This window comes from Raphanus sativus, chromosome 6 (assembly GCF_000801105.2).
Source record: "Raphanus sativus cultivar WK10039 chromosome 6, ASM80110v3, whole genome shotgun sequence".
NCBI classification, from domain to species: domain Eukaryota; kingdom Viridiplantae; phylum Streptophyta; class Magnoliopsida; order Brassicales; family Brassicaceae; genus Raphanus; species Raphanus sativus.
The window spans coordinates 53,629,549-53,652,495 of record NC_079516.1 but is presented as its reverse complement, the minus strand read 5'-3'; the positions used below and the strand labels follow the sequence as shown (position 1 = coordinate 53,652,495).

The 22,947-nt window shown below is 39.1% G+C and overlaps 6 protein-coding genes across 6 annotated transcripts; 2 read left to right on the top strand and 4 right to left on the bottom strand.

Moving 5' to 3' along the window:
• Positions 1–224: 224 nt before the first annotated feature.
• Positions 225–3,265, top strand: LOC108806835 (uncharacterized). Its single transcript, XM_018579036.2, has 4 exons — positions 225–1,168; positions 2,177–2,384; positions 2,475–2,604; positions 2,688–3,265. The coding sequence occupies exons 1-4, from the start codon at positions 501–503 to the stop codon at positions 2,963–2,965; spliced, it is 1,284 nt and encodes a 427-aa protein (XP_018434538.1). The 5' UTR covers positions 225–500; the 3' UTR covers positions 2,966–3,265.
• An 862-nt stretch (positions 3,266–4,127) lies between these two features.
• Positions 4,128–9,760, bottom strand: LOC108812936 (sister-chromatid cohesion protein 3). Its single transcript, XM_018585337.2, has 21 exons — positions 9,604–9,760; positions 9,330–9,504; positions 9,132–9,244; positions 8,961–9,053; positions 8,713–8,876; positions 8,395–8,631; positions 8,133–8,277; positions 7,867–8,045; positions 7,639–7,784; positions 7,423–7,550; positions 7,136–7,312; positions 6,739–6,900; positions 6,448–6,648; positions 6,234–6,371; positions 5,947–6,141; positions 5,690–5,834; positions 5,508–5,614; positions 5,243–5,380; positions 4,873–5,138; positions 4,666–4,790; positions 4,128–4,545 (listed from the first exon to the last, which is right to left on the bottom strand). The coding sequence occupies exons 1-21, from the start codon at positions 9,613–9,615 to the stop codon at positions 4,313–4,315; spliced, it is 3,279 nt and encodes a 1,092-aa protein (XP_018440839.1). The 5' UTR covers positions 9,616–9,760; the 3' UTR covers positions 4,128–4,312.
• Positions 9,761–10,336: 576 nt separating this feature from the next.
• LOC108813060 (uncharacterized) lies at positions 10,337–13,481 on the bottom strand. The gene is made up of 11 exons (XM_018585493.2): positions 13,032–13,481; positions 12,808–12,938; positions 12,624–12,726; positions 12,529–12,543; positions 12,311–12,444; positions 12,016–12,223; positions 11,475–11,549; positions 11,240–11,356; positions 10,902–10,946; positions 10,714–10,812; positions 10,337–10,616 (listed from the first exon to the last, which is right to left on the bottom strand). The coding sequence occupies exons 1-11, from the start codon at positions 13,398–13,400 to the stop codon at positions 10,593–10,595; spliced, it is 1,320 nt and encodes a 439-aa protein (XP_018440995.1). The 5' UTR covers positions 13,401–13,481; the 3' UTR covers positions 10,337–10,592.
• Positions 13,482–14,182: 701 nt separating this feature from the next.
• On the top strand, positions 14,183–15,089 carry LOC108812989 (classical arabinogalactan protein 26-like). Its single transcript, XM_018585402.2, has one exon. It carries the CDS (start codon positions 14,462–14,464, stop codon positions 14,876–14,878), a length of 417 nt encoding a protein of 138 aa, XP_018440904.1. The 5' UTR covers positions 14,183–14,461; the 3' UTR covers positions 14,879–15,089.
• An 83-nt stretch (positions 15,090–15,172) lies between these two features.
• LOC108812988 (protein NETWORKED 3C) lies at positions 15,173–16,168 on the bottom strand. The gene has a single exon (XM_018585401.2). The coding sequence runs from the start codon at positions 16,001–16,003 to the stop codon at positions 15,368–15,370; it is 636 nt and encodes a 211-aa protein (XP_018440903.1). The 5' UTR covers positions 16,004–16,168; the 3' UTR covers positions 15,173–15,367.
• Positions 16,169–16,876: 708 nt separating this feature from the next.
• On the bottom strand, positions 16,877–18,501 carry LOC108807083 (zinc finger protein CONSTANS-LIKE 13). The gene is made up of 4 exons (XM_018579325.2): positions 17,850–18,501; positions 17,527–17,703; positions 17,210–17,436; positions 16,877–17,121 (listed from the first exon to the last, which is right to left on the bottom strand). Exons 1-4 carry the CDS (start codon positions 18,357–18,359, stop codon positions 17,031–17,033), a joined length of 1,005 nt encoding a protein of 334 aa, XP_018434827.1. The 5' UTR covers positions 18,360–18,501; the 3' UTR covers positions 16,877–17,030.
• Positions 18,502–22,947: the final 4,446 nt, after the last annotated feature.

Sequence of the window (22,947 nt, the reverse complement as noted above, 5' to 3'; positions counted from 1 at the left end):
CGCTTACGCGCTGACAAAGGACTACGTTGTCTAGTTTTATGTCAAAATGACACAGTTTCCAAAGTATGGCTATATTCTTTATTTTTGTTCTACTATGATTATACAGCAAATTGCCCCTTTATATATCTCCATACCGCCTATAATTGCTTCTTCTTCTTCTTTTTCTTAAGTCCAAATTAATTCAGAAAAAGTATATTTTAGTATAGAAAAAATAAAAAGACTGAAATCAAATGATTGGAGTTTATAAAACCAGTATATATATGAAAAAAAAGATACAAAGGGTATATGATCAGTTGATGATATCACACGTAAGCTCAAAGACCAATTTCCAAGAAGCTCCTTGCTCTCTTTTTAGCAACTTCAGATTCCAAAATTCTCAAAACTCGTAATTCTAAACCAATTCTTTTATTTCTTTCCTTTTTCTAAATTAATCTCTCTCTTTCTCTCTCACTATCCTCACTTGAGATCGAGCTTATATGCTGCGGTCGCCGGTTTTCTAGATGATGATGATGTTGAACCTCATTGCTTTCCTCCGCCGCCGTATCCCGAAGGCCAAAATCTCCGGTGATGACCCCACTCCCTCCTCCAACGAGTTTTCTTCTTCTTCTTCTTCTACAGCAGCCATTCATCCAAACCCTGAGAAACCCATCAGAGTCGCCACCTTCAACGCTGCTATGTTCTCCATGGCTCCCGCCGTCCCCAACAATAACTCTACTGAACTAAGTACTGCTCTCCCACTCCGCTCCAAGTCAACCCTTGACCGTCCCAGGAGCATACTTAAGCAGTCTCCGCTTCACAATAATATGAAACAAGAGAGGTTCGCTAAATCGAGGCTAAGGGTCTCCATCAATCTCCCCTACAACGAGATTAGCCGCCAGCTCAGTTTCCGTGAGGATCACTCCCCAGCTCTCTCTTTCTCCCGCGATCTTCCCTCCACCAGAACCGTTCTTGATGTTCTGATGGAGCTAGACGTAGACGTGCTTGCTCTTCAGGACGTGAAGGCGGACGAGTCTGACCAAATGCGACCCCTCTCCGATCTGGCGGCTGCCCTCAACATGAATTACGTCTTTGCCGAGAGCTGGGCGCCTGAGTACGGCAACGCAGTTCTCTCCAAGTGGCCCATCAAAAACTCTAAAGTCCACAAGATCTTTGACCACACTGATTTCAGGTTATTATTTAATTAATACAAGACTCTAAACTATAACTCTCTCTTCATTTTTCTTTTTTTTTAATACGACATTAAGGATAGAAACTTAAATCTGTGGATTTTATTTAATATATTTATATGGTTCCTCCTAGCCATTTGATCATATGCTTTGATAAACAAATTAGTTTCTGTGCGGTGACTTTGTACCCACCACTATAAGTAGAACCTAGTCATGGTCTTCTCGCGAGGAGTATCAATGTGTCTATATAATACATACAAACATGTACATACAAAATGCACACTTGAGTTTTTTCTGTGAAAGGAACTTCTCAGAGAACAGCTGTTTAATTCTCAAGGACAGCTTCAAATGTCAATATGCTTTTGTCTGAATATATATAATAATAGTATTTCTGTCTCACTGACTTCTTGTGAAAAACATCTCTTGATTGGAAAACCTTTTCTCTACTTAATAAATAAGGAATCCTTTTTTAAAAAAAAATATCAAAATGGTGGCAGACATCGAAAAAGGTGGTGGGTATTCTTATTATTATTGTTTTTGTCTAAGATTAGTCTATTGAAAAATATACGTACGTAGTGTGCATTCTTTTGTTCACCTTTTGCCAAGGTGGGGTTATAAGACGCGTTACTTTTTGGGGGAGAAAATTTTATGCATTAGATAGACCCTTTCTGGTAATGTTTTTCACCTAGGTCTTTAGTTTATGTTCTGGTTAGATGTCTTTGCTTTGTTCTTTCCAGTTTGATTCCGGGATTTGTAATCTCTTTTAATCGCCGGCTTGTGGCTCCGGGATTGGTGTGTCCCTCAATCGCCGGCTTAGTTTGGTCTTAGGGTCTTTTGTCTGTAATCTCCCTTGTGAAGGGTTGTTAACTTTGGTTGAAATATTAAAACATCAGATGACAAAAAAAAATAGATCCTTTCTCAACAAAAAGAAAGGAAAATTTTGATTGCATTATTTTAGTAAAAGTAGTAGGTATTAATCAGGGTTTTATATACATATTTATTGATCATAGGAATGTACTGAAGGCGACCATTGATGTTCCGGGGAGCGGGGAAGTGGAATTTTACTGCACTCATCTAGATCACTTGGACGAGAATTGGAGAATGAAGCAAGTCGATGCAATTATCCAATCAACTGATGTCCCACACATACTTGCTGGCGCTCTCAATTCTCTCGACGAATCCGATTACTCTTCCGAGAGATGGACCGACATTGTCAAGGTATGATTAACTAGCATATTAATATCTATATATGTACAACAAGTAATCATTTAGTAACTAACTATATACCGTTGCTATGCATATATATAGTATTACCAAGAGATGGGTAAGCCAATACCAAAAGCCCAAGTGATGAGGTTCTTAAAGAGCAAAGAATACACTGACGCCAAGGACTTTGCTGGAGAATGCGAATCTGTCGTAGTCGTCGCCAAAGGCCAGAGTAAGCACGTACACTCACGTCTACTTTATGTCAACCACTGTCGTTTCCTAACGTCTATATATATATATATATGTGACATGCAGGTGTGCAAGGCACATGCAAGTACGGGACACGTGTGGACTACATACTGGCTTCCTCCGATTCTCCGTACCAGTTCGTGCCGGGGTCATACTCGGTTTTGTCTTCCAAAGGAACATCTGATCATCACATAGTGAAGGTCGATCTTGTAAAAGCCAGGGCTGTTAACGTCGACGAGGAACAACCAAAAAGACAGACACAACAGAGAGCTACGACGACGACTATATATAATAATCCGTCTCTTACAAAGGCCTCCTGGAGGACGCATTACTACAAAGCGTGAACATTAATCTATATATATATATATATATATATATATCTATACTTACTAGACAAATAGATTGCAAAAAATGTTACACGTTTTCTGGACTGTTATAATTTACACCAATTGAGATTATCTCAATTATATGTATATAACCTTGGACGTTGTTGTGTGCGTTTTTAACCATGAATTCCGATATGCTTTCCCATCGATTTCCAGATTTTTTTTTGTTCTGTCTGCTTTTGCTGTTAAGACATTGTGGCTTGTTTAACTCCAGACGTATAAATAACGAGTGAAGAGCAGTCTCATTAGTTTTTGTCAGATTAGCTTTTATATAGTAGTAGTTCAGTTCACTTATCTTAAGAAATGGGCGGAAAAGGAAACTAAAACAAATATTTAAAGTTGGGTAAGCTCTGACTTTGAAGCTATAGTCATAAACCAATAACTATGACTCGAGTTTCTATAGCACCTCGAGCTAAGATGACTTAGTTCTCAATCCCAAGCAATGATTCTAATTTCTTACGTTAGTATTTTAGTTTCTTTTTTAGCCAACTTGCAGTGGATAAATTATCTTCTCGAGACCCATGTTCTACTTCGCAAATTTTATAATGATCTTTATCCTCATCCATCGTCCAGTTCACCTAAATGTATCTTATGTGTAAATCTATTTAGAATATATATATCTAAAAAGATGATCCAAAAATGGTTAGGGAAATTGTCTTAGCTAGATAAGGTAAACTTTATAATTCGAACCTGATTATCTTCAGTTCAAGGAGAGCAAACAATGATATATATATATATATATATATATATATATTCAGCTTAAAAAAATAAAACAAAAATAGTTAGGGATCAGAAAAGAAGAAAAAATAAAATGTGTATTGTTTGTTCCCGTTCTTGGCTTAGGATCGAGAAGTGATGACGGTAACAAACACTTCTGTGAGATGGTAACGGACGTAACCAAGAGACCTTGCCATACACAACCTTTTGCTTCATCTTCACTTCCTTCCCAGCGAGAAGAGCTATAATTTACCTAGTTGAGACTTGATTACAATTCAAAGAACATATAAAGAGCAAAGAGCAAGGTTTTGTTTCTGTAAGTTGCTATCCTTTCATTTGCAACGACACTCCAGTGCCGGACATCATTGACATGTAAGACTGGCAAATTCTTTGAGCTAGTAAGGAAACCTAATAGAATAAATTCTTTGAGGTAAAAAACACACACTTAGATTACAATTCATATATAACAGAGAGCAAGGTTTGTTTGGTTTCTCCTACATTGTTGGCAAACAGAATTACTAGAAACACTTTGATCTGTCCAAAGCACATATAAATAAAACTGATAGCAGTACAGTTTCAAATAAACTGTCACTTGGACCGTTCGCCTCTTAGTGCCCTCCGTCTTGCAGCCGATCTGATTGTCTCAATAAGAGGAGCGTCCTCGTCTACAAAATCTCCCTTGTCTTCTTTGTCAGAGCCACCGCTGATGGATTCATCCTCATCGCTTCCGCTTTCCTCATCAAACAGCCTCTTTCGCTCTGTTTCAGCCCGTTTTTTGGGCCTACGTCCCCTGCGTTTTACAGCTACTCCTTCCTTGTCGTCTGTTTTAGAGATAAAATCCCAAACAATTCATTCAGCATTTATTTCGAATTCGGACCACACTCATTGGTCGGCTTATGATTCAACAATCAGAAGATGTGCGAGTAGTGCACATAACATACCTTGTACATCCTCGGTTTTTAAGCATTTCTCCTCCAATGTTTCTAAGAAGGTGAAGCAAGGACGCCATCCGCTGGGGTCTTCATCTGTATTAACATGCACTATACGCCCCTGAACCTCCCTCTTACTGCTCAGCAATCAAACAAGAACACACAGTTCAGGTTATTTTTGTTATTCAAAATAGCTCAAAGAATTTGCCAGTCTCTTACATGTCAATGATGTCCGGCACTGAGAGTTTCATTGCAAATGGAAGGATAGCAACTTCCAGAAATAACATTTGTTTCGGTGCGTCCCTGAATGCAAACTCAACACCTTCCTTGACCACGCTCAAAATCTCCAATCTGTGTTTGTTGCGAGCAGCACCAACATACATTCCTGATAGCCGACCAGTAAGCTCCCGGCACACTTGAAGACTTTTTTCTACTCTTGATTCTCCACCGTCACTAGAAAGTTCGCTTTCATACCGTTGATATCCCTGCCCAATTAATTTAGTGTCAGCATTTTTTTCTTGGAATATTAAACTTTTGTGTCTTCCTAAAATAATCATCAACGTTCCATATTCTCTGCAGAAAGCTTTACCCTTTTCAAGGATTCCATATAGATATTGGAGATGTCATCTTCTGTTTTCCTTAAGCATGTTATAAGATTCTTTATGACTTCTGTAACACTAGGTCCATGCATAACAAGATGAGATATTATCTCCGGTCCTAGATAATCCTGCGACAGACAAAAAAAAAAGTTACATAGGTTTTGTTTAGAAAGAAACATCAATCACTAAATGGCTCATAATTGATAACTATAATATTTACAACAGCATGGTCGTCAATGCACATGGTGAGATTACCTTCGGCACCACACCACAAGTAACCAACTTGCAGGCAGCAATGGCTGCAACATCTCTGTTCGTCTCCGCTACATACTCCTTATTTTCATCCTCCTCATCTGTCTCATCTGTTTCAAAGTCCAGCAAAAGTAAGTACTGTCTTTTGGAAAAATCAAGAAACGATCAAAGCAAATCATACTAACCTGATGTGTTAAAAATTTCTTCACAGAGTTTCCAATATTTCTTGAGAATAACACTCTCTGGACAATATCCTAACATTTCAAGTTTACTAGAGTCGAAATTTGACTTTCTAAAAAGACACCACTCTTCCGCAAGTAAAGCACAAATCTGCAGCATTGAAGTTTTCATTCGTTACGCGAAAATGACTCGTTGCTAGATGACACAAGCACATATACTAAAGGAAATGTGTCTATTACATCGGAACGTCAAATCATCTTACCCTGAGAGCTAGCTGATTACCAACTTTTCTCGATTCCTCAACTCCATTTAGAAAGTAAGAAAGCTCCGCAAACAGGATGTCGCGTTTTGATATAAGGGTAGACAATGAAGCTTCGGAGACAGTTTCACAATTTACGACGGAGTGCAGAGACCACACCACGTACATATGCATGTTCAAGAGGAGAAAACAGATAACCTAGGCAACCAACCAGCAACGATTCATTAAAGATGTGAGGGAGTGACAAACAAAAGATATAGTAAGAGCTCTAAACGAATTTCCTTGACCACCTCTTCGTCCAAATTTCTGAAATCATGGAGCGTCATAGCAAGCTCATCGTACATGCTCTCACCAAGAACAGGCTTTAACAACTGAAGCTCATACAACCTTTTCAGATTTACAAGGAGGGAGTATTCATCATTTCCATCCTGCACAGAAAACGGATGTAAGGTAGCATCCGTAAAAAAGAGTACAAATATAATCGGCAAAGGAAGTAGAACATACCTTGACCTCTTTAATTGCAGAACTAAGTTTATCTAAAAGCGTATCTTCAAGATCTTTAAGCTTCCCACGGGAAAAATCTTGAAGTTCCCCTTTACTTTCCGAGGCACAAAATGTTATAGCCTTAACGCAAGATCTAAGTGCTTCCTTCTCCCCGTTCATGAAAAACGCATCCTTAATTAATCGGACGGCGGCCTTAAAACTCTGAAACAGAGGACAAGATGTAAATTTCACTAAGAGGGGTCGATAACAAGGAAAAGAGCTTCCTATATGAAACAAAATGCTTTTAGCCACCTGCTCCTGTCGTTTAAGAGAATAGATCTCAAGTTTCATAAACATAACAATCTCCACCAAAGATGACACTTTCGCTTTGTCAGCCATGAATTTACGTAGAAGTTGGGGATAGTTCTTCATCATTGCAACCGTTATATCTTTCCTGTTGTTTTCAAACATTTCCTGTTATTCACAGCATTGAAACATTAATGTCATTTTCATAATCAAGAGCGAAAAGAGAGTAAAAATACTAAAAATGGAACACAGTGCCTAATAAGTAAATTTTAGTGCAGCTATCCCTCATAGTGTAGTTCAAGAAAAAAAATAGAGAAATTGGTATATGGACTCGCGCTTTTGCGACGTCATATCATCGGCACAATAAGAAAATTTCTCAGAGAGAGCAAAGACAGAATCTTACTCGCTGAGCTTTACTGTGATACTGCTTTCGATTATCCGTTGAAGGGATTATCTTCTCTCCAACAGCCTTTCTAATTGACGCAAACAGAAGTCTGACCAAGTTTGTTGAGTCTTCGTCACTAGTAGACCCAGTCCGAGGATTCTGATCTAAAAGCATAGAGATGATACACTTCCAGTCCTGCAAGAAAAGAAGCATCATGTAGATGATACAATGAATGCAACAGTGAATAGTAGGTACACAACTGCATAATGAACGTGTAACAGTGTAGGAATTTCTCTTAGATCTACCTTCATGGCTTTCATGTACTCCCAAACATCATCAATTACATAAACGCTTAAGATTGGATCTGTGGAAAACTCCCGTAATATTTGTAACATTCTAAAGATATGGATTTCAGAGGAAGAATCATCATGGCCTGAAAAATAGGATGTGATAGCTGTGAACCAAGTTCTCAGAGAAAAAAAATCATAGTGCTCAGAATTTGGCTGACATGAAGGGAAAACCTGTAAGACTGGATGGAGAAGTGTTGAACTTTTGTGCGATCAAGTGGTCATACACTAACTCTCCAATGGCACGTCTAATTTCTTGGGGTTGATCAATAAGCAAATCGTACAAAGGGCCAAGGTCGTCATCAGGAATCAGCTGGTGTCTGTAGGACAACAAAAGATCAACTTTTAGTGCAGAGCATTCCAACATAGCTTTGGTAGGGAAAAATATATCGAGGGTATTACCTTAGCAACTGCTTTACAAGCCCTATAGCACATACAGCTGCAGACAAATCAACATCATCAGCCATCTCGATCATTCGATTGGAAAATCTCTCAGTGAATAGACCAAGAGTGGGGACATTTTGATCCATCTCATAAAGTTTTCGCAATGCCAGGAGAGAAGCTTTCCTCACTCCGGCAATCTCCGATAGTTGAATACAGAGAGAAGATCAGTGCGTGTTACGAATATACATAATTAGCAATCTTGAAGAGAGAAGAAAGGAGCTTACTTTGTCATTAAGCGTCCATCCAAGATACTTTAAGTAGAGATCTTGTAGGAAAAGGGAAGGATAAGAAGAAATCCAAATACCCAGAGACTGAATGCATGACATCCTAATATCGGGGTCAACATCTCGATATCGGTGTACAAACAAGCTTCGAATAAGATGTAATAATGATTTTGGTCAGCAAGAGTCACATAAGAAAAGGATTATAGATTTGTATGTGCGGGTGTAATACTAAATACTTAGGTGAGGGTATATGGATGCTTACCCAGTGAAAATTTTGCGCATCATGTCCTCCAAAGTAGTGATGTGGTGGTGAGTAAGAGACAACCTTTTGTTAAGGGAGTCAAGAAGAGGGCCGTCAGGTCTTTTCTTGGTTTCAGCATTGAGTTGCCTTTGGGTGGTTTCACGCTGGGAACCAAGAGTGTTGGCAACAGAAATGAAGGAAGTGACTAGTTGGAGACCCATAAGCGTAGCAGTTTGGCGGTAAACTCTAGGTGGAGTACTGCAATACAAGTAGAAAAGGATGAATATAAAAATGTGGAAGGGCATAATAAGGGTGTAATGAAAAGAATGGAAGACAAACCAAGAGAGTGCGATAATGAAGTCCATGCACTTGTCAAACAAGAATTTATCAAACAAGGGGCCATTCTGGGACTCGGAAATTAAAGAATCCCAGAAAGAAACAAGATTTTCTTTGAAGTTTTTGAGTTCCTTCTTTCTGGAAGTATGATAATCTTCAATTTCCCCCTAGAGGCGAAGGAATGAAAAAAATTAGGAAATTTGGTAAAGAAACAAAAAAAAAGAAAAAAAGGGAGGAGTGAGTATACATACGGATCTAGCAAGATTAACAAGGGAAACGACAACATCATCGACGTCAGTCTCATCAAGAAGGTCTTCCTTGATGGAGTATTTAGCACCGCAAGCCTACAAAAAAAAAATTAAGGATGGGGCTAGTGAGAGATAAGAAGAGGAAAAGGAAGAGGAAAATGAGTAGTCTTGTACCTGAAAGAGCATGGACAAGAGTTCGGCGGTGGCAAGGTTGGGAGAGTTTTCATATCTTTCAACCCAGATCTTCACTGCTTTTGGAATCAGATCCACCTTCCCTTTCACTACCTCTGTTAGAGAAAGAAAATCAAGGAAAGCACGATCTAGTCAAACAAACAGTGGTTTGGTGGATTGGTGGATAAGTCAATAAATTACCAATGAGATTCTGATGGGGAGGAAGGGTGCGACTACGCTTGGAGTGAGGAGGACGGGTTTCCTGGTCATCCTCGAGCTCAGGACTCTGCTCTTGGCTTCCGCTCCTCTCCTGATTCTCTCCTCCCCCGCTGTCGTCATCCTCATCCTGATCCTGATCCGGATCTCTCCTCCTTTTCTACACCGCATACCAAATTTCAATTGGGAAATTCGAAAGCATCTTAAAATTAATTAAAAAGCAAGGCAGTAGAGAAGAGAGTGAAAGGAGGAGACTCACTGCGCCTTCCATGATTCGTTCGTTCGTTCGTCCCTGTCGAAAATGTTTTTTGTTTGACTCTTCTCTTCTCCCCTTCCCTTCCTTAGGGTTTGCTAGCGAGAGACTGGAATTAGTAAACTCCCTCCTCTCTCTCCCGCCAATGCTAATTAAGAAAAATAGTACTACATTTAATTTAACATACTTTCAAAATAAAAATATCATTACCAATACACCTAACATATTTTAACCAATAGAAAAATTGAATAAAAAATAGTGTCAATTAATACATTTGCACTGAAAACTGAAAAAACATTTATTTTGAAACAAAAATTACATCCTACAACCACAAATAATTTGAAATGGAAGGAGTACATTTATTTGCCCCCATCCCCTATTTACTGTAATTTTTTGTTATTATCTATCCTTTTTCAACTCATGGTAACACTCTTTTATGTTTGATATAAATTCTTTTAAATTCTAACCAATTAGGCTGACTGTTTCTCTTCCAAATATGAAATAGTTGTCATATGTGAATAAGATTAGCCATATGTTACATGATAAGTGATAACACAGAGTTCTTTTCTTTTTCTTATCATTTTTTTTCTATTTCTAATATTTTCCTTTTTGCTCCCTTAAACCAATATTTGAATACTTTCTTTAATTGAATAGAAACCTAATCAGAACTACCAACATTGTAATTCTATGTCACTCCAAGAATATAATCTTCATAGGAGGTGCAGACATGATTAACAAATTACAAACAACAAATAGTTTTCAATCAATTATAAAAAAAAAAAAAATTAATATCGGTTCAAAAAAAAAATTATAAAAATAAAAAAAAAACAAATAATCTGCAACAAGATACAATAGGTTGAGAGCCGTTTACTTCTTTTTCTCCATCTAAACCAAATTTATTTTTAACACTAATCAACAAAACAAAAAAAAAACTTGAATGCCACAAATGTGTTGCAATCACAAGACCTTTGGTGGAATAACAATCACCCGGAAGATTACTGGTCCGCCTCTACAAATATCTGCAGTACAATTTTCCCACAACAACTAAATTGTTATCCAAATTAATTATGGGGAATCACCAAGAAAAAGATAAAGAGTAGTAAGGAGTACACTAACCTCCATCTCTGGAACAAGCTCGTATGTTTTCTTCTCTCTTGTGTCCAAGGCTGTGATCCCAGCTATTTTCTGGACTCCTAATTTGGAGGCGATCAGGTTCTGTAAAATACACATTCCGTGTTAAAAAAGGTTCCAAAATCGGTGAAGGTTCTTTGAGATCATTTTGGAGATTGTCAGTTTTGTCATACCAATTGGAAATCCTTGGATCCAAATGCCTCAAGCCTTGGTAACATCTGCAAAAGTTTCAACGGTGTGACTTTCCTTCGTACCACACCAAAAAAAAAACAAAGGTGCAACGGTGAAGCAAAATCACATCAACTAGTAGCCATGTTATGTTTTGGCTCAATACCCATTGCGTAGCCAGTATGTGATTCATAGTTCTGCCACCGAACTCAACACTATTGAGTGTAATCTAAAAGACTAACTAGATGGGTTTATGGTGACTTTTTATACTACAAAAAGTTTCTAAATGCATTCAATAGGCAGACACAATAGGGGAAAAGAAAAGAATGTTTAGATAAGATACCAGTTTCTGCAGACCGTTAATGGCAACCGGCTTCTCCATTTGTGATTCATCTTGTGATAGTGAAACCTCGAAGGGTCCCAACTGCCTATCAGTTTGGTTTGCGAGATTGAAGGATGCCTAAGCATATCATTATACGCTCAGCTCAAAACCAATTGTATAATTCAAATCCAATCTTTTGGGCATTACAAAAACATCAGAGAAAGAGAGAGAGAGGAATAAAAAACAGTTATATTACCGAAAAGGGTGTATTTAAGTGTATAGCAGTTGGAACCTCCAAAACTCTCATATTAATCTCTTTGCGGCTGACTGGCTGAGAAGAAAAAAAGGTGTTACAACGAAAGAAGTTGGTAAGATGATGCGAGAAGCTGAAGCATGAGCATACAGAGGACGAGTACAAGTACATAGAGAGAATTTCATGAACGTGCTTTAAGATAAGTGTTTAGAAGTAAGTGTTCACTTGCCGAGATAATAGAAATAATGCATTAGTTTGTTTCCACTATAATGAAATTTATTGGATCAAGCAAACGAACGATCATCTCAGATATGTAGAGCAAGGTGGTGAGTATAACACTGTTACGTAATGATTATACCAATGCAAAGCGATTCTCCTAGTTGTTCTAATTGGGACCAACTAAGATTGAGGCTTCTCCAGGCTGTCTGTATACTTAAACTAATGATGATTTTTCATAAGAATTGGTGTCAAAAATGAGGACAAGAAAAAAGAGTAGCACATATGCATTTCATTGTTTTCAGATAGTAAAAGAAGGTGAACTTACAGCGCCAAGGATTTGTTGGGTCTGTAAGCGGCCAGGTTCTCCCAAATTGGTGCGCCAAGTAATTTGAAATTTACCGAGGATACTACTTGCCTGGAATTTGGATTGCCCAGAAACATGAGCAGATGGGACTAACTTATAGAGATAGTTGTGGATACCGCCACCAGATCGGATAATAACGGGCGGAGTAGGTATTATTCCACCAAGATCACTGACAGGCAGAGAGAGAGAGTGAGGAATGAGGAAATAAAGAGAGACATGATTAAGTAACACCATGAAAAAGAGTGTGGTGTGAGACCTGGTTGGGGGAAGATGATCATAATCATGTAATCTGAGAGCAATCCATTGCTTGGCAGGTTCAAAATCAACTTGGTCCATAAAGAGGTTTGATTTAGTATGGTTCTCAATGCAAGCCTCAAGAAAAGTAGTCTCCTGGGAGGGGTGAAAGATATATTAAGAAGCAAAGGAAAGGAAAACACCTAAAAAAAAAGTCAGAGAAATGAACATTATATATACCTTTACAACTCGAACCTGCAGATAAAAGAAGGCGCAACAATGAGACAAGCGTGGAGAGAGAGAGGAGATAAAAGAAATGGTGAAATGAAAGTAACCTTGGTCCTGACGGAGAGAGGGTTAGCAACGACAAACTTGAAGAACTGGGGAAGATATTTACGCTCACCATCAGCATCATTGTACAAGGCAGAGCAAACCAACCTAAAAAAAAGGAATATAGGAATTGGAATTGGAGTAATTGAAAAAGAAAAAAAAAACAAAGAGCGAGAGAAAGAGAGAGACGTGTGAGCTCCGAGCTCTTTAACATCATGTTCAACGATAAAGTCATAGCGGCCACCAGTCCTTATGGATTCAACAGGAGATTTGGATGTATCCAGAAGAAGAATCCTCTGCCTCTCTGTCTGAATTTCTGCCTACACTAAGAAGAAGAAGAAGAAGAAGAAGGTAAGCAAGCAGAGTGAAACAATAAGCAATATGTAGGTTGTAGAAGGAAGGTGAGGAGGGACCTTGATGGTAACATCCCGAACTTGGGAAGTGGAGCTGTTGTTGACGCTTATATAGCTACAGAAGGTCTCTCCCAGATAGATCGCCCCGAATGACTGCGGAAGTAGGAGAAGACCTGATAGACCGATTGGATCCGTTGCCTGGTTTATGATGAACCTGTTCCGGTAACTCAGATCGGAGTCGACGGCGTCGGCTGAAGAAGACAGATGGCGTTGGAGCAAGGAGGGATCGTCGGAGAAATCCTCGCCGGCGAGAAGATCGAAAGGATCAATACGGAGGGGAGGATCGACGTGGAAAGAAGGCTTGCAGAGTCGCATCACCCTGAAGGCGAGCGAGTGCGGTCCCTGCGTCGCTCCTCCGCTGCTGCTCATCTCTTCCTATTTTACCCCCACTCTCTCTCCTTCCTTTTCTCTCTCTTGTTACGTTCGTTAATAGAGAGAGAGAGAGAGAGAGAGAGAGAGAGATGTGGGTCTGTTTTAGTTAATAAGCCCATAGAATGGAATATTACAATCTGATTCTGGGCTGCCCTTTGATGTTAAAAACGTAGATCCAGCAGCTTCAAAGGCCGAAGAAACTCGCCGTATTCATGCTTCTCCCTCCTCCTTAATGCATGATGATGCACATGCACCACCGTTAAATTCCAATATTCCATCTCTCCACCGCAACAAATCAAATCAATCAATAATGGCAGAGCATTTTACTTCTTTCATTTGAGTGTGATCAGCCTCTGAATCCGTCCGTGGTTGCTTCCTCCCGCTTGATTACTCCCTCCCATGTCCGAATCAAAGACAGTTTATCAGCACTCCAAGGCATGGCTTAATGGCGCGATCCTAATCAGAGTTTATGGTAGGAGATATGGCAAGCCCTTGACAAATGCTCATCGTCTCCAACATGAGATACATACTTTTTCAACATATGGGAAAGCTTTCAGCTTCATTACTCATTCCTAAGGACCTTTTCCAAGTTTATACTTCATTCTATACGAGATTGAATTTGATAGAAAATTTGGCATTATGACAAAGTCAACATATTATATACATTTCCAATATATCTGATTTTTTATGAGAAATGAAATGCCTGCTCTTACATTTACCTGACAATCACTGCTTTTCTTTTTAACTGAATTTAAGATTTTTTGCAGTAATGTAATAGAAAGGCATAACAAGTTAAAGCTAGCACTCACGGGTCTCTCTACTTGTTTTGTTTTTTTTTTCAAAACAAAACAAACACTCCGACACAAATCAAAACCCGACAAATCCACATTTCATGTGCTCTGCCCCTAACAAAAAGGTCCACAACCAAACCAACCAATCTTGTCTTTTACCACCTCTATAGCTGTATACCTTTTTTACTTCGCTTTCCCATATCCTTTTTAACCTCTTAAGGTCTCTCAGAAACAGAGAGAAAGAGACACTTTCACAGAAAGAAAACCATGGGCGTCTCTCTGTTCGTCGCCTTCACCCTTCTCTCACTCTGTTTGCACACTTCAACATCCGAGCTTCTACGGTTTCAGCTCTCCACCATATCAGCTGCACCTTCGCTTTTGCCCGAAGCGCCTTCTAGTTTCTCAGCTTCACCTCCTCTGGAGGCTATGTCTCCGGATATATCTCCTCTGTTCCCTACTCCAGGTTCGAGCGAAATGTCTCCTTCTCCGTCAGAATCTTCTGAGATGCCGACAATCCCATCAAGCCTTAGTCCACCAAACCCAGATGCTGTGGCTCGTGATCCCCTGCTAGACACTTCTCCGGTGGGGTCTCCTCTGCCTGCATCTTCCTCTGTTTCTTTGGTCTGGTCACAACCCTCTCTGCTTCTTGTGTTCCCCATACTGCTGCAGCTACTACCTTTCTGAATATTCTCTAGTTAATCACTAAAAACAGAGGTTGACAATGTATTTTCCTTGTAGTTTGATATTATATACCTTTTTCTATTAATTGTTGGTATGAATGAAAATTGCTCATGAAGTACTCTCCTGCCATTTGGCTGGCTAGTGCAGTTGTTACTACTTGTAACTTGTGTTATGGGTTTTGTGCCTCAAATTGATTGATCCAAATTATAAGTAATACTGTAAGAGTGTATCTCACATGTGGCTATCTGAAACTGTGGCTTGCTTTGTTGTGATTGAACAAATAAGAGATGCATTAAGTGGGGTAGAGGATAATTACGCTAATCCAGGTTACAAATACAGCACGAAACAAAAGATGTTTCAATCTTACAAAAAAAAAAAAAAAAAAAGAGTGGGTGAATCAAACACATAAAGAAAGAAAGTATTGTAGCCAATGCTCATGAGGTATAATGAGGCATAGAAAGAGTTTCCTTGTTACCATGATGATGGCGCATTTCAAATGTAGAACAGCTTCCCGAGGAACTTGTAGTCGAGATGGAAAAGAGTGCGAGACGCACCGGGAAGAAGAAGAAGAAGAAGACGTCTCTTGAGACTCGAGTTCTCGTCCTTGAGGGTCTCAACAGCAAGAGAAAGCTGCCTGATGACCTCTCTCTTCTCCTCGTCTTTCTCTAACAGCTGTCTTCTCAGAGCCTCACTCTCTTGGATCAGCTTCAACCTTTCTTGTTCCAGTTTGGAAGTGGAGGAGGCGTTTCCCTGGTCCTGGTCGTCTTCGTCTTCTTCGTCAGGGTCTTCAATCTCGGAATGGGGATCATCGGAAAGAGAGTGGTCGATAGAGAAAGAGGAAGAGGATGATTTAAGGTGATGGAAACGGTGGGCTAAGGAACGGTGAGCACGATAGAAATCATGGACGAAGGAGATAAGCTCAGGACGTTTCTTGTAGTAAGTCTCCGCACGCTGCCCAAAAGAATCTGCGTTACCCTCCTCGATTAGCGACAACATGGCATTTGTCTTTGAATCAAGCTCTGCAAGTGTGGAATGAAGCCATTGCGATTGCTTAGAGGTCGTCGTCGTCGTCTTGTGATGACTCTCGAACCACCACCATCTCCTTTTCTCTTCTTCCCCTCCAACCATATTTCTTTCTTCTTCGATCCAAGACTCTTCTTGTCTATCGTACAGCCTCTCCCCGTTCTTATTACAGTAGTAGAGTAATGCGAATAACAGTAAATCTGTTTTCAAATTTTGAATTGTCTCTGTGTCCACGCCCGCTTAAGAATCCACAGATTCGAAATTTATCCTCTTTTTTAGAAAGAAAATAAAAAATCCAGATTTCACGGCAATCAATACGTATATGTATATTTATCAAACTCGTAGATTCTCGGTCTCATAAGCCCATTAAACAGAGGAAATAGCATGAGTATTTTTCCCTCTCCTTCATAAAAAGCCCATTATATACGAATGCAGTAACTGAATCCATCGTTTTCCCTCCAACATAAATGGGCTTCGTTATACGGACGGAGACAATCCCATACAAAATGGGTTTCAGAAGATGATCAATCAATCATGCTCAAATAGTTTACATGTACCCTATCTCTGCCATCGAGGCCTTCACCATTTGCCTTACCAGATTGCCGTGAATGAATCATTCCAACATGCTATCTTGTATTTGGTAATATAAGATTGTCTTTAGGCTTCATTGTCCAAGCAGTACAGTGTGTTTTTAGGTAGTCTTGCCAAAGTCTCATACAAAGAGAAAAAGATACTCAAAACCGACAAGACAGTAGATTGTGTGTTTGTTGTTATTCCCTTATCTCACTCGTTTGCGATTATAGTACTATGGTTTCATCTCTCTGATAGTCTAATCATTTATGTTAGTTTTTCTCTTTCTTATATAACAAGTTTGGTTGCCTAGAAACAGAAGATATAGTGTATTCAAAAGGAAACAAGAACAACAAAACAGTAGAAGGAGAGATACATGTGTGGCTCCTTGGTTAAAAATTGACTCAATTATTAATCATAGTAGACATATATATTCATTATAATGCTTCGATTTATACAAGAACATGATTGGTTTCTGTATGAGACATTTACAATCAAATACCTGATACGAAACTAAGCAAACCCACTCCCACAAACTCGCTATCATACTCAACTATCTATATTATGGATCTGACTTAGCGAAACGTCCTCTGATCCTTGTCCTGCTTTCTGCACGAACTTTCCGCGATTCATATCTGATGTGCTTCTCGTACCTGACATTTGATCAAACCCCAGTGTCTTCTTTTTCATGTGTTCTAAATTAAGAATAAGATGGAGGAGGAGTTAGGTTAAGAAGATTACCTTCGAGATTTCTTCTTGGCTTTGTAGCGAGAGAGAGCAGAGTTTCTGTCAAGACTATTGATCTCATGTGTCGACCTTGTTGTAGTACTAGTGGAAACCGGAACCATCACCGGCGATGACTCTTGTTCTTCTTGTTGTTGAGTGCAGCCTCCCCGGTTCACATTATTATCATCTGAATACAGATAATAGTCTGCTTGTTGATCCTCTAACCATTTCAGTCCACTCACCTTTTAAAAAGTTAGGATTTTTTTTTTAATTTGAAAGACCACCAAAACTAAGCTGGGCCAAGAAACACATATAATAATAATAAATAATACCTGAGATTCAAATGTAGAAGAAAACAAATCGTTTCCCGGTTCTAGAAATAGGAATCCGGAGGTGTCGAGTTCAGCATCTAGGGTCTCGTATTTCATACAACTAGGCTCGGATCTTGATAGTTCACGGAGTTGTCTGATCATCTCATCTTTGTGTCTCCCGCAGGTGGCATGGCGATTCTATAATAGAGAAATAAATTTTCAAAAAAACAGAGGATTCGGTACTTTTTTTTATTTTATTTTTTTTGCTAAAAACAGAGGATCTGTTTCGAACTAAAAGAAACATAATTTTTTTTGTTTTTGTTTATATAAAAAAGGCAATATACCTTAGGAAGAGGAGGAACATCCATGGCCCGGTAATTGTGACTTGACCCGTCCGAAGCAACCAGGTCGTTAAGGCTAACGATCTGCGGAGGGGTCTGATCCGATGATCCACCGGGATGGGGAAGGAACAGAGCTTTGTCAGTGAGGTCATCGAGGCCCACGAGCGCTAGAAGCTCGGTCACGGAAGGACAGCCGGAAAATCCTTCCAAGGGTCTGCGGCTGTGAAGTGAGGAGGAGGAGGTGTGGTGTTGCCAGTCGCAGTTCTGGCAGAGCACTGAGCTTTCTGTGTCGCAGAATACAGAAGAGGGAGAGTCGTGGCAGGAGTCGCAGAGAAGGGACCTGAAGTGTTTCGAGAATAGCTGGTTGGTGACGTGGACTTTATTGTCGCAGGCGAGACAGAGCTTCGCAGAGTCAGCTTTGCAGTAGACGAGAGCCACCGATGACTCGCAGTAGTCGCAGATGCCATGTTGCTGCTGATGGGATCCTTCTTCTTCTTCTCCTCCTCTTTCCATTTGAGGAGCTAGAAACCAACAAGACAGTCACAGTAGGTTTTTTTTTTTTCTGTGGTTACGTAGAGATATTTTATTTGAAAGAGAAAGAAAGAAAGAATCTTCCAACCTCCTCTTCTTTGGATCTGATATTTTATTTGAAGGAAATGCGATATTTTCATCCAACTACTTTGGTAGCCTTTTTTTATGTAAAAGTCGCCACCAAATGACGTTTACAGTGACGCCCATTTTTTGACAAGTCAACTTTTCTTGGGCAATAAGTTAAATCTGCAAACAGTGTAACACACACACTCTCCTGCTTCCCGTGAACAGGAAAGGTGGATGAACCCTACCTTTTACTCGCACTGTGGATTAGGCTACCATAAAATACTTGCTTGGTCAAATTCAAATATATATCTTAAAAGGCAGAAAAAATAATTAAGCTCTGAAAAGAAGAAAAAGAAAGTAATTAAAGGCTTTGATTGGTTATTTAGCTTTAATTAAAGGTATAATTCGTAAATAACTCGAAAATATTTTCAATTATGTATTAAGTTTTAAATTTTTACTTTAAAGTTTGTATTACTATGTATTACGTTTGAGTTACAAACTTGAGTTACATTCTTTGAATATTTGTTAAATCAAAACTTAAACATCATGAGTGTTTTACATGTCGAGTTACAGTTTTAGCTATTTTTTATGTTTAAAATAAAACTGAAAATAAGATTTCTTAAAAAACATCACACAAGAGCTCTGACTTACATTTGCGTTTCCTTTTTTGTAAATTCAAAATATTATTTAGATTGTTCCAAACTTCCAATTATATAAGTTATTCTTATTTCATTAAATTTATTTCCTTAGTGATATTGTAACTTATTTTCTGTCAAATTTTTACTTTTATATATATTAAAACAAAACTATTATTATTTATTTAGTTTTGAAATAGGTTAATGTTTTATTTGTTTTTAATAAATACTTAATTAGTTATATGTTTATATCTTTCTACTTTATTAAAAACATTATACTGAAATTTATAATAAAAATATCTGCCTTTAGTAAAATAGTAAATCTTATTTCACTTCAAATTTATATATAGATTTACAGTTTTTATCACATCTTTTCTTACATCAATTTACAATACATACTATAACTCAACTTCAACCTTACATGTCGCCGGTAGGAACCAAATTTTTTTAAGAAAATAATTGAAGAAATATTAGTCCTAAAAAAGTAACACTTCCTTCAAAAAAGAAAAAAAGTAATACTAGAAAATTCTCAAACATCGTGGCCAAACAGGGACGATGGAAAAGGAAAGCTCGTTGCTGTTTGTTGCATGTAGTCGATCTGATTGATATTTTTAAAACAGGGCAAATGAAAATAAACAAAAAATAAATAAAAGACTTAATTTGCCACGTTACCGACATAGCTAGAATGCTCGAAAGTGAGCTCATTTTGTTTTCTATTGTTTGTAGATACTACTAGACGAATTGGAAAGGATCCCACAATATTTTTTTTTGACTGAAAAAATGGTTAAACCCGGGTCAATGATGACACAAGCCTAACCCTCGGGTGGAGGTACAGTCCACGGATACACCCTCTCCTGGGCATTCAAATGAGTTGAAAGCAATAACTCATATCCGTGTGGTCGGTGTGATTTGAACCCAGGTTCGCCTTATTGGGTTTGGATCCCACAATATTAAAAGATAAAAACTCAATGCACAGTTTTATAAACTCCACTAAATCCTTATCGCTACTCAATTATGTCAGCATCTTAATTTGTTGTCTACGTCGATGCGACTAGTTAGACTTCTCTCGAACCCTACTGTTTTAATTTGACCAAATTACTAAACCATGGCTGATTGATTGACTTAGTTAGCTCGAAACATGAGTAAAACATAAGAGCTATCTCGAACATATCAGCGACACATGATAATCTCTGTCAAACGTCATCTCCATTAAGACAACGTACATGAACACTAATGTTACTTTTATTACTATCATTCAAACAATGTATGTACGACTTTAACAGTATTTATTAAATCAAAATTTTGACAAGAAGTAATCATAAAGTGCATAGGAGAAGCAACAATAAGAAATCGAGGCTGCTTCTTTTAGGTAGTATTTTACTGTTGTTAGATTGCTTATTCCGCTGGTCCAATAGATTCCTATCTACAGCCGGGAAAATGACGATGCTGCAAAATGTCTTATCTCCCATTCCATCCTATGCCATGACAGCCTTCAAACTTCCTGTCTCTCTGTGTAAAAGAATCCAAACCGAAGTGACGAGATTCTTTTGGGATGATCGAACCGGAAAGAAAAAGATAGCTTGGACCTCATGGGAGAAAATGGCTAAGCCAAAGGATATTGGAGGCCTGGGATTTAGAGATTTTCAAGCCTTTAACGATGCTTTCCTAGGAAAATTAAGCTGGAGAATTCTAGCTAATCATGAATCTCTTTTAGCTCGAGTGTTACTTGGGAAGTACTGCTCTGATGAAGGTTTTATGGAATGTACAAAGAAGTCATCAGCCTCATATGGATGGCAGGGGATTTTGATCGGAAGGGATCTAATGGCTGAGAATATGGGCTGGGTAGTAGGTGATGGAACCTCTATTAAGATTTGGTACTCCCCGTGGCTGAGCTTGACGGAAAAGGAAGGACCAATGGGGCCGGCTCGAGAAGCAGACATGAATCTAACAGTTTCTGACTTGTTCCTGCAAGGCTCTAACGAATGGGATGAGGCAAAAATACAGAACATGCTTCCCCACCTAAAGGAGAAAATCAAGGCTATCAAACCAAGCCTCTCGGGAGCACCGGATAAGAGGGTATGGCTGGGAACTGCAACGGGAGAATACACTAACAAATCAGGCTATAAAGTTGCTCTGAAGATTCGGGAGAGAGAGAATCCTATAGTGAATGAGATGCAGGACATTGACTGGTTCAAGAGCGTCTGGAAGCTGAATACCTCTCCTAAAGTTAAGCTCTTCTTATGGAAAGTGCTTCATAATGCCATACCCGTCGGGGAACAACTGGCGATCAGAAACATTGCTGTAGACACTCGGTGTAAACGCTGTAACACTCTTGAATCTATAAATCATCTCTTCATCCACTGCCCGTATGCAAGAAAGGTGTGGGAAGCCTTACCGGTGTCACCGGAAGTGGATTTGAGCGGAATTCTAGATTTGCCGGAGGTTTGGCTGACCCTATGTGGAAAGATGTGTCTCCCCCCTACAGGACTTGCAGCGGGACCGCTGGCTCCTTGGATCATGTGGCAACTTTGGATCTCAAGAAACAGTCTCTGTTTTTCGGATAAGCATATAACAGAGGAGGAAACCATCACCAGAGCTCTTACAATGGCAAAGGAATGGACAGAAGCACAAGACAAAAAAGCTAAGCCACAACAAAAGAATTACCTTAGAGAACCATTCCCACCGAACTGTTCCGTTTTGAGAGCAGACGCTGCTTGGAGAGCTTCAACGCAATTAGCGGGTTTTGGTTGGACCATCAAAAGACATGATGTTGTTGTTGCTAATTTTTCTACAGGGAGCTCGGTGGGTTCAGCTCTTACAGCAGAAGCTATGGCTATGCGCCAAGCAATCCAAGAGGCTCGAATCTTGGGACACAAGCGACTGGTGTGTGAGGCGGACTCGCTACAACTCGTGAAAGCCCTTAGCGGTGGTGAAGTTCCATTAGAAATCTATGGCATTGTGGCTGATATCGTTGATTATTCTGGGTCTTTTGATGTTATGGTCTTTGGTTGGATTTCTAGAAACTTGAATGCTGATGCAGATGCTCTAGCAAAGCAAGGTCTTGTAGAGTGTGAAGTCTTAATGGCCAACACCTAACTCTTTCTATGGTATTAATTAAGATGTGTTTCAAAAAAAAAAAAAAAAAAAAATATTGCTTATTCCGTTCCGTTAATCATATTCACTCTTCATGTCCCTATAATTAATTCAGCTAGTGCTTGAAGTTTTTGAATGTGATCTTGTCAGACATGTGGTACCACATTTCGCATGTCTGATGTGAATTGCAGCTCTCTTTGTACCAAATCCAGCTGATTCGTAACGTTATAGTAATTGATTACACTATACCTGCTCGGTGTCAACTAATAATTACCAATCTCCGGAGCATTATAATATTTTTCTAAGGGAAAAACCAAAGCCATAATCTTCCTATATATATGCATGCATAGTCCTATAACATTTTTATTCATGATCTAGCACTTAAGACATCCGTCTATAGTTTTAAGTTAGATAAATATACCATTCACGAGATGACATAATAAATGAGTGGAGGTTGTATAAATATGTAAGAGAATTAATAGTAATCACAACCAACATGGCTTTGGAGTCCTTTAATTTAGCATCTGCTTGAGCGAGCTATCCACGTGAAAGGAGATCGATGGTGCCTTTAGCTGAGCCGACGTACCTCCAGCCTGTAAAAAACTACCGGCTAGAGCCGAAGGCTCTGAAGTGGGGTCGCTCCATGTCCCGGCCTTGTGAGTCCTTGGTCAAGCTCATGGATTTCAGAGCTTGCCCCGAGATGTAGAAGAGAGTCTTGATGGTATGACACATGCAACACGAGCACTTCGTGAATTTACTGCCATTTTCGTTTACTT